General features: G+C 40.3%; 1 protein-coding gene across 1 annotated transcript in view; it reads right to left on the bottom strand.

The window, feature by feature from the left end:
• Window positions 1-4,601: 4,601 nt before the first annotated feature.
• The window catches only part of LOC128533834 (NACHT, LRR and PYD domains-containing protein 12-like), a 60,504-nt gene continuing 50,874 nt past the window's right edge, over window positions 4,602-14,231 (bottom strand). Inside the window, exons 10-13 of the mRNA XM_053508091.1 lie at window positions 10,989-11,162; window positions 8,976-9,149; window positions 6,238-6,411; window positions 4,602-5,470 (exon numbers count right to left, since the gene is read on the bottom strand). Coding sequence (XP_053364066.1) covers window positions 5,458-5,470; window positions 6,238-6,411; window positions 8,976-9,149; window positions 10,989-11,162 — 535 coding nt within the window. The 3' untranslated portion in view covers window positions 4,602-5,457. The remainder of the gene's footprint in view (window positions 5,471-6,237; window positions 6,412-8,975; window positions 9,150-10,988; window positions 11,163-14,231) is intronic.

The raw sequence follows: 14,231 nt of genomic DNA, 5'->3' as shown, positions 1-14,231 counted from the left end.
TAGGTTCCTAGATTTTTCCACCCCCAGAAGTCGAAAGCTCATTATCAGTCTCATAAAAATAAGCAGAAACCTACTTTGGCAAAAGCTGTCCAAAGTTTTCTGATTCCTTATGATTATTTGTGAGTTTATAGACTGTGAGGTGATGGATTGTCAGCAGACAAAAAAAAATAAAAAAATAAAAATAGTCAGCTGGTTCTATATTATAATGACTATCAATGAGTACTTTTTAATTGTGAAAAAGCTTCAATAGTTCTATTAGACATTGCTAGGATGCTTGGGTTTGTTAACCAGGTCTAACATTTTCATTGCTAGGGTGACTGGAGAAGATTGTCATATTTACATCACTAAGCCTTTGGCCTTAGGTCACTTGATGCCTCTCTAACATTGGCAAGAGGTTGACACTCCCCCGTATCTCGGGCATTGATGTTACTTCATATTTACACATGCAATTGGATTTTAAATCAGCTGAACCTAAACTTCCTGTTTTTGCAACTCACAAGAAATATGAAAAAAAAAAAAACCTATGACTCTCTGGCGTTTGACAGATGATTATCATGTCGCCAATACATGTATTGATCTCATTCCACCTCATGTAGCTGACCGTAGCAATGTTTTAAATGGTATATCTAGTTCACTTATGGTGTTCTCAGTCATTGACATGGTTAATGGTTTTCTGTTTGTTCCTTTACATCCAGACAGCGTCATCTTTAGTGTTGTTCCTTCTTACACAGGGTCAGCTGGTGGCTCTGAGAGAAGAGCCTTAATAGGATTCAATAACATTCATGTAGCGTTTATCTACTTCTCTCAGTGAACGGGACTTAAGTTAGCAAGGGAAATATGGTCACCTTTTACAATGGTAATTGATGTCTCAAACTGTTGTCTGTCTATTTAAAAAATGGGAAAAAAACATAGGGTTCATAGGATTTTTCATACACCGACAGAGAAAAAGACCCATAATATCTCTGTGTTTACTGCCTAACACTGCAATTTTATGTGTGTAAATGTGTGTTCTGCAGGAAGAGCTGACATGTGACAACCATGCCTCTACTACAGAGTACATCAGGTTCCAAACATTAATTCACACCTTGCATTACAATTCAAAGAAGTAGAAACATATCTGTTGCATCATAAGTGTTTTGGAAATATTTATTCTGATTCAGGGTTGGGGTGAGAAATTCTCAAAATATACAAGATAACATCTGTGACACTTATACTTAGATTTACTCTTCTGATAACATTAAATAGTTTGATCAGTGTGTCATGTGCTGATGTTGATAAGAGAAACACTTTCCATACTTTGTTTTCATTAACCCAGAACAAAGTATTCCTCATTGAATGAGTGTTTCTGCTGGTATCATGTGGTCAGGTTATTTTAGTTTGTGACAGTGCTTTACTGCATACAGTATTTGTGGTATCATTTAACATAACTACTTTTCGCAATATCACTCAATCAGTCATAACTTATAAGTGCATGAATGTATCTGGTATTCCTTAGTAAATGTACCAGTAGGCAGCACATGCAGTGTGACAGGCAGAATTAAGGGTTGACGAAACATTGGAGCAGCGTGAGGAACAGCATCGAGTTAATACTCACACTCCATTCACAGGTAATGGTTGCACACAAGCTTTAGGATCAGCAAGTAATCTTTAGTTAATTTATAAATAAATGTTCTCAAATGAGAATGTATCTTTTTTTTTATTAATTAATTAATTTATTTATTCATTCATTCATAGAATCAAAGGGTAAGGCTCATATTAGTTAATGCCAAGTTAATTAAGTCTACAAGTGCTCAAATACAGTTAATCATTCAACTACAAAATTTTATACATGAATAGAAAGCTAATGCTATAAAGAACAGTAAACAACTATTATCTTAACTATAATTAATTAACTAAAGTTAGTATAGTTAGTAGTATAAAACTACTATACCTCAAATTATGCTTTTGTAAGATAAATATTGAGCTAGTAATATATAATTTTAAAAATACTGTACATATGACTGCACTTATAGTATAGTTCACAATATTATTACAATATACATTTTTTGTTTAAACAAATTTATTGTGTACTTAAAGTTTACATAGACATGTGTTTAGAGGGTTGTGTTAGAAAGGGCACCCAGCACAAAACCTATGCCAAGCTCATAGCGGAAGCAGCCAACAACATTCAGTATTACCCATAATCTGTCACGCTTCGGGTGTATCGGGCTGTTGGTACGCCGTGGGCTTACAAAGGGCAGGCATAAATGCAGAGGGTTCTTTTCAAAATAGAGTTTTTATTGACAAACAAACTAATCACATGAAAACTAAAACAAAACACTGGCTCTGGAAAACATGACACTGAGGTATTTAGAAAACATACACAGACTCAATAACTCGAACACACTTGGAGATTCCATAAATCACATAGGGATACGAGAAACCTTTAACACTTCACTCTAACCTAGAGTGGGGACAGAGACTCACAGTCAGGCTCTAATACCTAAGACATACACACACTCGCTCCAGGCTAGACATATTACCCTTATAGGGCTGTGATAAAGGCTTAAAAACACATCTTATATACATGTAACCCAAGCCCTTGCCGGTGGAATGAAACCTCGTCTGCTACTATGAGCGGCACCCACACACCCACACACTCCTATGAGCGGCACCCACCCACACACTCCTATGAGCGGCACCCACCCACACACTCCTATGAGCGGCACCCACCCACACACTCCTATGAGCGGCACCCACCCACACACTCCTATGAGCGGCACCCACCCACACACTCCTATGAGCGGCACCCACCCACACACTCCTATGAGCGGCACCCACACACACTCCTATGAGCGGCACCCACACACACTCCTATGAGCGGCACCCACACACACTCCTATGAGCGGCACCCACACACACTCCTATGAGCGGCACCCACACACACTCCTATGAGCGGCACCCACACACACTCCTATGAGCGGCACCCACACACACTCCTATGAGCGGCACCCACACACACTCCTATGAGCGGCACCCACACACACTCCTATGAGCGGCACCCACACACACTCCTATGAGCGGCACCCACACACACTCCTATGAGCGGCACCCACACACACTCCTATGAGCGGCACCCACACACACTCCTATGAGCGGCACCCACACACACACACACTCCTATGAGCGGCACCCACACACACACACACTCCTATGAGCGGCACCCACACACACACACACTCCTATGAGCGGCACCCACACACACACACACTCCTATGAGCGGCACCCACACACACACACACTCCTATGAGCGGCACCCACACACACACACACTCCTATGAGCGGCACCCACACACACACACACTCCTATGAGCGGCACCCACACACACACACACTCCTATGAGCGGCACCCACACACACACACTCCTATGAGCGGCACCCACACACACACTCCTATGAGCGGCACCCACACACACACACTCCTATGAGCGGCACCCACACACACACTCCTATGAGCGGCACCCACACACACACACCCGCGCTCCTATGAGCGGCACACACACACACGCTTCATACACACATCTCCAACTTCATACTCCCTCACATCTCATGCACATCCTACCTACCTCGAAGAGCCATACACACACATCCACACACACCCACGGACTCGTAGAGCAGACCCAGGCTTTAGAGCTTAGATTAAACACAGGGAAAACTTCCAAAGAAAAAGGGGAAAGACCCTAAATACATACAGACGAAATAAATAGGACTGACTGAAAACAAAAGGACACCAGTCACATAATTAATACTCACAAACGACAACAAAACCAAAAATACACTTAATCACGTTTAACATAAACATGCCCTCAGAGCCAGTTCAACACAAAAACTGAATTCAAACAAAATAAAACAAAAGCCCACTACACAATATTAATGCTCGACCCAGTTTCCCAGAACTAACAGCTTTTTATAATGTCCCTAATGAGCCACCTCGGCTCAGGTGAACTTCGTCAACACCTGACCGAGGTGCCTTCTGGGAAACTGGGTCTTCTAACAAAACTACTCACCAAAGAAAACAAACATAGCCACAGTGCCCTCTAGGGGCAGTCCCTTACATAATCCCTTGCAATAACTACTAAAAGCAAATGCAATGTTGTAACACTAGATGGGAGAGTTGTCTTATTTATCAGAGTTCAACATTAATCATTCTTAACTCTTACACACAGCTAATTTCAACACATTGTTTCACAATGTTTTTGCTAAAAGCGTGAATAAAATAATAATGAACTTAAAAATAAAATTAAAGTTTTTAAGACTGGGTAATCTGTTATTATTTAATAGGATGTGGAAGAAGGTGACTCCCGGGAAATTGGTAGAAGGTAATAATTATACCAATAAGGAAACCAGGAATTATAGGCAAATTACAATGCATGTCTGTAAACTGATGGAATGAATAGTAAATGACAGGATAGTATGCTTACTGGAAAAGAGAGGTTTAAGAGCTTCTTATTAAAGTGGATTCCGAAAAGGGAGGAACACTATGGACTCAATAATATGTCTAGAGCAAGAAATAAGAAAAGCTTTAAATAAATAAAGAGACAGTGGCTACAGTATTTTATTTTTATTTTTTTTTAAGTGGTAAAAAACATATGTAATTGAAAGAGGTACTGCAAAATAAATGTACATGATGCACATGATGGGAATTGGAGGGAAAATGTTTAATGATTTAAAGACTTTCTAAACAGAATAACTATTCCAGTGAAAATAGGCTTAAAAGTATCAAGCTAGTGTAAGGTACAAAATAGGACATTTTAAGTCCAATGCTGTTCCAACGCTGTTCTGATGTTTTTGGAAATATTTTAACAGATATGGAATTAGCTGACGGTAGAGCTCTATGGAAGTGGGAAAGAAATGTTGAACAAATAACCCAGAAAAAGTGAAATAACTGTAGTTAAAAAAATAATTTATGCTGTAAAAAAGTAAATCTTTTCTAGAAATATATATAATACAGTGTATATATACAGTATACAGGTTTGGCACACGGTCGGCACCACAAATATGAGCACGAGACGAGGAAAAAGGTAAGGAAAGGTGTGCACACACTGGTGTGTGGGTAGAGGGGGACAAAACACCTGCAGAAGGGGAGGCCACCTATCTAGTGAGTGAGAAGTGAGTGAGGAGCGGTGTAATAATAATTTGGGCGTACACCCATCACAGGAGCATGGTGTGAAAATATATAGACCTTATATAAACAAAGATGAATCATGTGGCAGTACAGTATATGGATCAGTAGCTAAATCTGTTTTGTCAGGCCTGGATATAGTGCAAGCTCACTGTGCACGATGAACACACACTTCTCACGTCTCTGAGTCTGTTTAATGTGTTATAACTAAATGAATGATGTGTTTATGAGCATGTTTTCCATCACCAACATGGAAACGCAGGAACACCGGAGTCTTCATCACACAAAGATGTTCATCACCGACTAAACCTAAAAGGAAAATGTGTATTAATAACCATAAACTGGACTGTGGTACTTCATGATCAACAGCATGTAATCATCTCTCCTTCGAGGGAAACATCATCTCCTGTTTATAATTAATCATTCAACATTTCTTCATTCTTAGTAACATCTGTGTTATAACAGGAACATGAGCAGATATTTACTCATCACATCACTGCTCTTATCCAATCACAGGCTTTGGAGCTTTTTAAATAATCAACACTACTGAGTCATTTAGCTCTTGTTCTACATTTATATTTAAGTGCAGACTTTAAGGTGGAGGTCGGGTGCTGGAAGAAGTGTCAGAGTGAGGAAAGTGGCGGCTTAAATACAATATTTTTTTGCTTTCATGAGAGTTGAGAAGAAAGTGCTGCTTTTTAGAAACAGGGAAAAGCAGAGATCATCTTGTTCAGACAAAAGCAGCAGTATGAAGTCAGAGATAGCAGGGTGTCACAAGGAGACGAGCTGTTCATTTACAATCACTCTCATGCACTCATTTCTGACATTTTGTAGAATCAGTCTGACTCCCTGTTTTCAGTCTTCACATGAATTTAAAATCAACAAAATTTTCTAAACACAAAACAATATTAAAGAATATTTAATAATTAAAAATTAAATTTAAATAAAACACAGTGATAATACTTCTAACCTGCTAATCCTATATTTCTTTGAAATAAATAAAAATTTACAAACTAAAGAAATTACTTAAATTTAGTGTTTTTTCCCAACAATTATATAAAACATTCATTACTCACCTTAAAATCTGTAGTTTGTAATGTTTATCATTCTTAAGAGCAGGGAGCAGCTTCTTTGCCGGATCTCCTACTTTATTATAGGACAGATCCAGTTCTCTTAGGTGTGAGGGGTTTGATCTCAGAGCTGAAGTCAGAGCAGCACAGCCTTCATCTGAGACACCACAATCACACAACCTGTAGAGAGACACAATGACACACTCTTCATTACCAGATTTTAATAATCATTTAAGAGTTACTTTAAAGCTGATGTGTTTGTAAAAGTGTGTTATTATTGGGAATGGCATGACCTGTTTATACTTAATAACAATGTGATCAAAAATGATCTTATATTTTAATCCTCTCAGCACGTGTATATATTTACAATATATTGCTGCATGATCAAAAAAGTAAAAGTGTAAAACATGCTGAAAACAAAAATTTATGAATTAAACAATATGATGTCAAATACAAATCATTACATTTAAAAATAATTAATATTCATGTCTATGTGTCACTCTCAACACATGTGTGTCACCATGGCAACTGATCAGCATAAAAACCAAAGATGCCTGTGCCTTTCCAAAAAGCAGCGCGGTAAAAAAACAGTGTGACGTAACTTCACATTCTCTATATTAAACATACAGTAGTGATCATGCACTGTGATCTCCTCTCATACACACACCTACTGATCCTGTTCTCAACTTCAGCTCTGTGTTACTGTATGAGTGTATTTGAGTCACTGAGTTTATTTATAGATATTCTTTATTTATGCCAGAATGTGAAATAATACAAGAATATTTAAGAGCTCAGTGAAACAACTAAACATGGTTTTAATACTGCTTGCGCCTTGCGTCCAAGATGGCGCCGGAGAGGTCGGCTGCCGTCACGACTGCTCCGACCTATTTTACTTTGTTTTCGTTTTTTAAGATATCTTTCAGTAACTTTAAACCGGCTAATTCATCACCATGGAGTACATTAGTTATGATAGAGACACTCTTGTTTCTATTGGTGTACAATGTACTCACAATTCAACGTTTTTAACTTCGGATCCGAGCTGGACGAGTGAGATCCTGAGGGATAACAAAGGACGCGACGGAAACGAGCCGGCGTCAGGAACTGGCTGAGAGCCCGTGCACACCGCACACCTCTGCCTAGCATTCTGCTCGCCAACAGTCACTGGAGAACAAGCTCGATGACCTCAGGGCCAGGATAAAGTTCCAGAGAGACATTCGGGACTGCAATCTCCTCTGCTTCACCTAGACATGGCTGAATCCAGCGGTGCCGGACCACGCCATCGAGCCGGCCGAGTTCTTCTCGGTTCACCGCATGGACAGGACACGGGACTCAGGGAAGTCAAGGGGAGGCGGCGTGTGTTTAATGGTGAACAGCAGCTGGTGCAACAGCGCGAGCGTTGTTCCTCTCACACGCTCCTGCACACCAAACCTGGAACTACTGTCCATCATGTGTGGTCCTTTTTATCTACCTCGGGAGTTTACATCGGTCATAATCAGCGCCGTTTATATTCCACCACAAGCGGACACGGACACTGCCTTATGCAAGCTGCATGACAGCTAAAGACGCTAGTGACGCTAATGCTAGCGACGCTAATGCTAGCGACGCTAACGGCTGCAGACAGGAAGTCACTGCCAGCACCGGAAGCGCGTTCATCATCACAGAGCATGACGTGAGGAGAGGCTTAAAGAGAGTGAACACCAGGAAAGCAGCAGGACCAGACGGCATCTCAGGCCGTATTCTCAGAGCCTGCGCAGACCAGCTAGAACCTGTATTCACTGAGATATTCAACATCTCTTTATCTCAGTCGGTGATCCCCACATGCTTCAAAGAGTCCATCATTGTTCCTGTCCCAAAGAAACCTCAACTTGCTTCTCTTAATGACTATCGCCCTGTAGCTCTCACCTCAGTACTGATGAAGTGCTTTGAACGCCTGGTCAGAGACTTCATTTCTTCACTACCAGACACACTCAACCCACTACAGTTTGTATACCGCCCCAACCGTTTTACTGATGATGCCATCTCTCACCTCCTCCACACCTGGACACTAGGAAAGGGAATTATGTTAAAATGCTCTTCATCGACTACAGCTCTGCATTTAATACCATAATTCCCTCCACACTCACCACCAAGCTGGAGCACCTGTGACTCAGCTCATCTCTGTGTCAGTGGATCTCCAACTTCCTAACTGGCAGACCACAGGCAGTAAGGATGGGCGGTCATGTCTCAGCCTCCCTCAGTCTCAGCACTGGAGCACCCCAGGGCTGTGTTCAATAAAAACTGAAGGGTTTTAATACTGCTTCTATGATACAGATATAGCAACCCTGTTTATAGCAGCTAGATGGAGACGAATGTTCACTGACAAAATAAACATTATTTCAGCTTTAAGACCAATAAAATGTTTCTCATTTGCATTTCCCTGCTGCTTTTAAACCCTACAGCTCACACACAGTGCATTTAGTTTGTGTCCCAGGTGCAGTTTGTGTGATTAGTTACAGTGTTTTATAAATTTTACAGTCATTTCAGACACACTGCAGTCACATCAAGTCATGTTTTGCTCTGCAGCTTCTCACATACGTACATCTGACCCAAAGACTCTGTGACAAATCATCAGTGTGCAGTGAAAAGAAACAATCTTCCTCCTCAGGACATTGATGATCAACCTAAAACTTCTGCTTCAGTCTCACTATTAGAGAATGTGTCTTACTGAGGAGCAGGTCATGTGACTCTCAGAGAGATGATCTTACCTCAGTGTCTCCAGTTTACAGTGAGGATTCTCCAGTACAGCACAGAGACACTTCATTCCCGAGTCTCCCACTTTGTTATTAGACAGATTCAGGTCTCTCAGGTGTGAGGGGTTTGATCTCAGAGCTGAAGTCAGAGCAGCACAGCCTTCATCTGAGACACCACACCTACACAACCTGTAGAGAGACACAATGACACACTCTTCATCACCAGATTTTAATCCTTAAGACTTACTTTAAAGTTGATGTGTTTGTAAAAATTACGTTATTATTTAGAATGACACCCACAGTTTATTCTAATTAACAATGTAATTAAAATTGATTATACTCAGTCTTATATTTTGTTTCTCTCTGTGTGTATATTGACAGTATATTGCTGCAGTATATATATATTTTTTAATTTAGTATAAATCATTAAGTATAAATTTAAGTATAAATCATTAAATTAAAAAATAACCCATGTCTTATGTAAACCACAATATTTGCTAATAATTTACTTTAAATAGATATTCCTGAATTATAAATCTAGTGGAGAGTAGAAAATGTCTACAAATGGGATCCATCAGGCTCTACAGGTTTAAAAGTGAACTTCACAGTAAATAAAATTTCTAAAGAAAGACTGACATAAAGAGATTGTTTTGTGGATTTTAGGAAGAATCCTTGAAATTTCACAAATCATCAATCATCATCTGAGAGGAGGACACTTTATTTTGTCCTCCTCTCAGAAGCATGTTAAATTAACACAGTGTCATTGGAGCGGTTGTCAGGTCCTTGATTTTAATGAGAAATTACTCTACTTTTGGAGTAAAATTTTTGGCTGTGAATTTGAGTTTGGAGATTTTTTACATGAAATTTTTTAACTGTAAAATTGTCAGCTTGCAGTTTCCACAGTGAGAAATGTACTTAAGAGATGGCAGTTCAGGGAAACTGTGGAGGTCAAGATGAGATCTGGAAGACCAAGAACACTCTTGGAGAGAACTGCTCGCATGCTGGTCAGAAAGACAAATGAAAAATCCTCATTTGACTGCAAAAAACCTGCAGGAAGATTTAGCAGTCTCAGGAGTGTTGGTGCACCGTTCCACTGTGCAACGATGCTTGCACAGACAAGATCTTCATGGAAGAGTCAGCAGAAGAAAAGCTTACCTGCGTCCCCATCATAAAATTCAATGTCAGAAGTGTGCAACAGAAGATCTACAGAACCCTGATGCTTTTTGGAAACAAGTGCTGTGGACTGATAAAGTTAAAATAGATCAGCAAAGGCATGTTTGGAGAATAAAAAGGATCAGCATTTCATGAAAAGAACACCTTGCCAAATATTAAGCATGGGGGTGGATCTATCACACTTTGGCATTGTGTTGCAGCCAGTGGAACAGGAAACATTGCATGGGTGGAGCAAAGAATGGATTCCACTAAATACCACCAAATTTTGGAAGCAAACATCACACCATCTGTAAAACGGCTAAAGCTGAAAAGTCGATGGCTTCTACAACAGGACAATGATCATAAACATACCTCGATATCCACTATGGAATATCTCTTTTGGGTTTTGGAATGACCATCACAGTCCCCTAATGGCTATCATTTTCAATTATTTAAACATCATTGAAAATTTGTGGGTAAATCTTAAGTGTTGCGCATTCTAGACGACCAAAGAATATTAAAAAAATAGAAGCCCTTTGCAAGGAGAATGTACAAGAAAGTAAAATAATTAAAAGACTTTTAGCTGGCTATAAAAAGCGTTACTAGTTTTGATATCTGCCAAAGGAGGTGTTATAAATACTGATTACTTTTGCACAGTGCCACAATAATGTTTTTTTTTTTTTAACTTTACTGTATAAGACTGTGCGTACATCTGACCCAAAGACTCTGTGACAAATCATCAGTGTGCAGTGAAAAGAAACAATCTTCCTCCTCAGGACATTGATGATCAACCTAAAACTTCTGCTTCAGTCTCACTATTAGAGAATGTGTCTTACTGAGGAGCAGGTCATGTGACTCTCAGAGAGATGATCTTACCTCAGTGTCTCCAGTTTACAGAGAGGATTCTCCAGTACAGCACAGAGACACTTCACTCCTGAGTCTCCTACATTATTATGGGACAGATCCAGTTCTCTTAGGTGTGAGGGGTTTGATCTCAGAGCTGAAGTCAGAGCAGCACAGCCTTCATCTGAAACACCACAATCCCACAACCTGTAGAGACACAATGAGACATTCTTTATCACCAATCTTTATTTATTCTTTATTTATGACTTACTTTAAAGCTGACGTGTTTGTAAGATTATGTTATTATTTGGAATGACAAATAATATAAATTAAATATGCTTTCTTTGCTGATAATAAACAGAGAACTTCAGACACAGCATGTGTGTGTATGTTTCTCTCTCCTGGTTCGGGGCTGGGCGGTAAGCATATGGAAGCATAGGGGGCAGTGGTGGCTCAGTGTGTTAAGGCTCTGAGCTACGGATCGGCAGATCGGCGGTTCAAGCCCCAGCTCCGCCAGGTTGCCGCTGTGGGGCCCTTGAGCGAGGCCCTTAACCCTGTCTGCTCCAGGGGCGCTGTAAAATGGTTGACTCTGCGCTCTGACCTCAGCTCACTAACAAGAACCTGGGATATGCGAAGAATTAAGCATATGACTGTGTATGTGACAAATAAAATCAGAATTAATTTCTTTTTAGAATTTAAGTGTGGCAGATGCATCTAGCAATAATTGTTCATCTTTTAACTAATATTCAACTCAATTTGGAGGCTGATTTAAATCTTACAATTTGGGGGATCTTCTGCACCTTTTATCCCTGAGGAGATTAATTGTTTAATTTTCTATTTTTCTTCCTTGGTCAGGAAAGTTAAAACTACAGCTGTATTTTAAAAGATATTAAATTACCTGTTCCATTGTGTTTAAAAAAAAAAAAAAAAAAATTCATTATAAGATCCTTGCTAAATCAGCCTTATTAGTTTGTTCCTGACGAATTTAAAACAAAAGCTTTTGTTTGGATTTCGATCTGGGAGGAAGAGACATTAATTAGCATTTTCTTTTCTTCAGCCAAACAAGCTTTGCTCATGTCTTAAAGCTAATTAATTCTGTTAATAAAATCAATCAATCAATAAATAAATCAATAAAAATCTCCACTGTGGTTTCAATGAATTTTTGTCCCTGTCTTGTGATGTGTTTTAACTTGTTAATTAAACTTCCAAAAAATAAAATGTTTTTAAATTGTGGCAAGTGTAAGTAAACACATTTTTTTCATAAACTGCTTATTATTTTTGTGTGTGTGAGAGATCAGATTATATTATCCCTTTTTACCCTGTTTATAGCAGTGAGACACAAAATAAACATTATTGTAAGGGCCATATTTCATTCTTGTGATTTGTTGTTATGTTTACCTTATTTCAGTTTATTAGCTAAGCATTAAGCATTAAGTATCATAAATATAATTTGTATTGTGACATCACTTCATGGGTTGTTCTGTGACATCATTCCATAGTTATGCAGTTCCATGTCTATCACGCACGTTAGTTGTAGTTGTTGTTAAGACACGGAAGGATACAGAAAGGTTTGGAGCACACAAGCTTTTGACCGTGATAACGTGAGACAGTTAGCTAAAAGGAATACAGTAAAATAAGTTGTTGTAACTGTAATCTATCGAAGCTACAGAACACAGCAAGCGACTTGTCGTGACTACAGTGGATTTATGTAAGAAACTGTAACAACCGTTGTTTTTGATGTTGAAAATAAACGAGAGACAAAGAAATCAACGAAACGTCTGATGTCGTCAGTGACACTGTGTAACTAAAGACACGCGTCAGAACTTGTGAATAACATGCACCTACATTAAAGTCAAAAGCTTGGCTCCGCCGCAGAAATGAAGATAAGTGATTTAAGATTGTGAAGAGCGCACGTGCGACTTCAAAAACGCGCATCAACCGAAACCGAAAGCGAGAAGAGGACTTGCCTGCCTTAAACTTCACCATGTCACACGGCGAGGACAACGCCGCTATCGCCGAATCTGAGCAGGTGATGGTGCTCGACGAACTGAAGAGCGCCAGAGAAGGCAAGTGGAGTCAGTTGACTGTATTATACAATGAACTAGAGGCGCTTATGGACAATGCTTGTAATTTGCATGACGTTAAAGCCAAGCGCCGCCAATACAAAGCGCTGCTAAATGACTTTATTGAAAGTAATGTAACAGTGCGATCGTGCGCAAAGGATGAAGAGCGTGAAACCGATCAGCACCACTGGTATCACCCTAGATTAACGCGCTGCACAGAATTCATGATAAGAGTGGAGTCGTGGATCGCGGACACTAGTAATCGCTTTAAGCTGTCTCAAACAGTTGACGATGGAGTTTCGCCAAACGACAGTGTGTCAATGGCGGAGCGTAAGACGCCCGCCCCCCAAAGGCAAGGAAGCGTAACGTCAGCGGCATCCAAGAGGTCCTTAACGTCAGCAGCATCCGAAGCTCGACTAAAAAAGGCAGAAGCCAACAGAGCAGCTTTGCTGGCTAAAGCAGCAACTTTGAGAGATCGGCAGGCGCTGGAGCTGGAGGAAGCACAATTAAAGGCTGAGGAAGAGCAATTGAAAGCAAGATTAAAGGATTAAAGGTTGAGGAAGCACAACTAAAGGCTAAACAAGCACAATTAAAGGCACAAAAGGAAAGGCTGGAAATGGAAACGGCGCTTGCAATGGCCGATGCTGAACTAAATTCTTACCAGAACCGCAAAAAACAACATCCTGCCAGACGGAGCGTGGTCGTCGAAACGAGTGGTGCACGCCCCTCGGAACCAGAGCAAAACGACCACTGCAACCACAGTTCGGCAACGGAATACCTCGAGCTGCCATCACGCCTCCGAGCAACCCACTTAAGCATGCCAGTGAGTGCCAAACCCATAATGTCAAGCACCCTAATGGAACGGCCCACCCAAGGTAACGAACACTCACTTTACAACACTGACATAGTGGAGCCTCAGGGTAGGATGCCACTTCAGGCAGATCTTACAGAAATGTTTGCAAAGAGTCAGAGGCAACATTCCTTACCCTCGCGCAACGTTCCTTCATTCTATGGTGACCCTCTTGAGTTCACGTCCTTCGTAAGAGCCTTTAAACACGCCATCGAAACCAACACTGATAGCAATCATGATAGGCTGTTCTTTCTCGAGCAGTATACTGAAGGACAGCCTAAGGACCTAGTGAGAAGCTGCCTGCTCATGCCAGAACATCGTGGCTACGCAGAGGCTATGAAACTGTTACATGACAATTTCGGA

This window comes from Clarias gariepinus, chromosome 12 (genome assembly GCF_024256425.1).
Source record: "Clarias gariepinus isolate MV-2021 ecotype Netherlands chromosome 12, CGAR_prim_01v2, whole genome shotgun sequence".
Lineage (NCBI taxonomy): Eukaryota > Metazoa > Chordata > Actinopteri > Siluriformes > Clariidae > Clarias > Clarias gariepinus.
This window is presented reverse-complemented; position numbering and strand designations above follow the sequence as displayed.